Source organism: Chiloscyllium plagiosum, chromosome 19 (genome assembly GCF_004010195.1).
Source record: "Chiloscyllium plagiosum isolate BGI_BamShark_2017 chromosome 19, ASM401019v2, whole genome shotgun sequence".
NCBI classification, from domain to species: Eukaryota; Metazoa; Chordata; class Chondrichthyes; order Orectolobiformes; family Hemiscylliidae; genus Chiloscyllium; species Chiloscyllium plagiosum.
The window spans coordinates 55,955,723-55,958,393 of NC_057728.1; the positions used below are offsets into that span (position 1 = coordinate 55,955,723).

Below are 2,671 nucleotides of genomic sequence, written 5' to 3' on the forward strand. Positions count from 1 at the left end.
GGCAGACATTGATTCCCACTGTTCCTTCACATTCACAATGGACATGCTTTTTGCAAAGAGAGAAAAATCAGATTTAAACAAAAAGGACAAATAATAGAAGGTGTGTTGGGAGCAAAAACTGAACAAATCTTGTCCAACTACAAAAGGTGATCAAAAATTGGTTCCAGATGGCAGTAGCCATGAGGCACACCCCAAGTTCCACATACCAGTGTCTGTATGGATATTAGCAATTGCAAGGAATTTGTCCACGCTATTTTTTCTGTTGAATGTTGCAAGCCACTTGCTCTGACAAGTTGATGCAGACATGAAGACCCAAGGCTTGCAATCACCAGATCTCTCAATGCTTTCCTGCTTCAACTCCACCACCATTCCAATCTTTGGGAAGGTTCTACTTGGTGGGTATCTGCCCTAGCTTTACAGTCATGCTATGATATAGCATTACACGTTCAAAAAGCTCGATAGCAATGTTTAACAGGCATACAGATACACAAACAGGCTGGGAATAAAGGGATGCAGATCATGTGCAGGCAGATGGGATTAGTTTAGAAAGGTATCATGTCAGTTCAGAAATAGAGGGCTGAAGACCCTGTTCCTGTACTGTACTGTTTTATGGCACCATCCAGAAAAAACAGCTTGCTCCATTGGTACCTGATCTATTACCTTCAACCTCTCTCCCTCAAATCATTGATACAGTGTGTACCATCTACAAAATGCACTGCAATATTTCCAACATGCTGTCACAGGAACCTCAGTGCAAAAAGAGCCCAAAATGTGTTAACTAAATGCAAACTTTGAAATGTTTAGAATCTGATCAGGGAAGCAGCTTGTTTCATTCAGACACAGGAAAGATATGGCAGGGCATTTTACTGCAGAAGTCTGTTCACATGAGATGAAAGCTGGGAATAAATAATTGATTGTTGCCTTGAGTTGAAGGAAGGAACAAACAAAAATAAACAAATTGGTTTTCAAGAAAGAAAATACTTGCAAAGACATTGGACTGAAATTTATTTTAGTTCATTTATGCCTGGGACTGAAATTCATGTTTAGCTTATTAGACATCTGGGACAATGTTCTCTTATCAAGCCATAAAAATTTACAATATAATGTGATGGCCAACCACTATTAACAAGAAAAATTCCATATTTTACAGTGTACTCCGCTCATTTGAATACTTTTTTTCCAAAAAGGTTAAAATATGGCATTTAAATGCTGTATTCATACCACAGCACGTAATTCAAAATGTATTATACAGGAATGAGTGTGCTGACACCTCCTCAATAAACAAACAGTCTAATAAGACAAAATAAGTAATTGGTTAACAAATTACTTCAATGTAATTTAAATAAAAATGAGCTAAAATAGGTGACCTACACAAAAATACAGAAAGCCTCTTTGGGAACTGCAAGGTTTTTCAACCTTATCAAAGGCAATCTGCATAAATGAAACTAAATGTAGATTCTTGAAATGCCAAGACGAACGGGGATATTGAGATTCATTCTCAAGGTTTTGCTCGCTGAAAGAATACCTGCAAGGTGGAGGGAAGAAGCAGTTAGTCATTAAGGTAATTTGAGAGATATCTTTTGAATGGCAATGCACATAAGTTTACATTGCTGTATCACCCAGATCATCATGCAAGCCGACCTCCCATCCGTGGACTCCATCTATACTTCCCGCTGTCGTGGAAAAGCAGCCAAAGACCTTTCCCACCCCAATTACCCTCTCTTCCAACCTCTCCCATCGGGCAGAAGAAACAGAAACTTAAACACATATACCAATAGGCTCAAGAACAGCTGCTTCTTGCTGTTATTAGACTGAATTTACCCCTCTAATTTCAAATTAATGCTGATCTTGCTTTTGGGCAGCCGTAACATTGTATGACTCGCTCTGTCTGAACACCCTATGATAGGTACGTTCTTGTATGTTATGATCTGCTGCATACAAACATTTTCACTATACGTGGTACATACCAATAAATCAAATCAAATTCTACACTGCAGAAGAGCAGGAAAATTGCATGTATTTTGTTTATTTAAAAATCTGCAGATATAAAAATTTTGGGCAATTTCCATGTAAACAGTTTATTTGACAACATTATATATCACCCTGGTTCCAACTCGAGAGTCAATCTGCTCTCTTTAGGTTGCCACAAAACAAATACCAACTGGGAGTGACACTTTGTCCAGCACATTTCAAGTGGGTGCCTCAATGACAGCTTATATTTATATAGCACCATTCAGGTAATAAGACACCCATGACACTTCACAGAATTATTATAAAACAATATGGGAAGGCAGATGAACTCAGGGCATGGGACTGGGATATCATAGCAATTACAGAAACATGGCTCAGGGATGGGTAGGACTGGCAGCCTAATGTCCCAGGATACAAATGCTACAGGAAGGATAGAAAGGGAGGCAAGAGAGGAGAGGGAGTGGCATTTTTGATAAGGGATAGCATTACAGCTGTGCTGAGGGACAATATTCCCGGAAATACATCCGGGGAAGTTATTTGGGTGGAACTGAGAAATAAGAAAGGGATGATCACCTTATTAGGATTGTATTATAGACCCCCCAATAGTCAGAGGGAAATTGAGAAACAAACTTGTAAGGAGATCTCAGCTATCTGAGAATAATAGGGTGGTTATGGTAGGGGATTTTAACTTTCCAAACAT

The 2,671-nt window shown here is 38.9% G+C and overlaps 1 protein-coding gene across 4 annotated transcripts in view; it reads right to left on the reverse strand.

Moving 5' to 3' along the window:
* Positions 1-988: 988 nt before the first annotated feature.
* The window catches only part of xpot (exportin, tRNA (nuclear export receptor for tRNAs)), a 56,206-nt gene continuing 54,523 nt past the window's right edge, over positions 989-2,671 (reverse strand). For all 4 annotated transcript variants that reach the window (XM_043709955.1, XM_043709954.1, XM_043709957.1 and 1 more), the window contains exon 25: positions 989-1,525. In XM_043709955.1, coding sequence (XP_043565890.1) covers positions 1,499-1,525 — 27 coding nt within the window. In that variant the 3' untranslated portion in view covers positions 989-1,498. The remainder of the gene's footprint in view (positions 1,526-2,671) is intronic.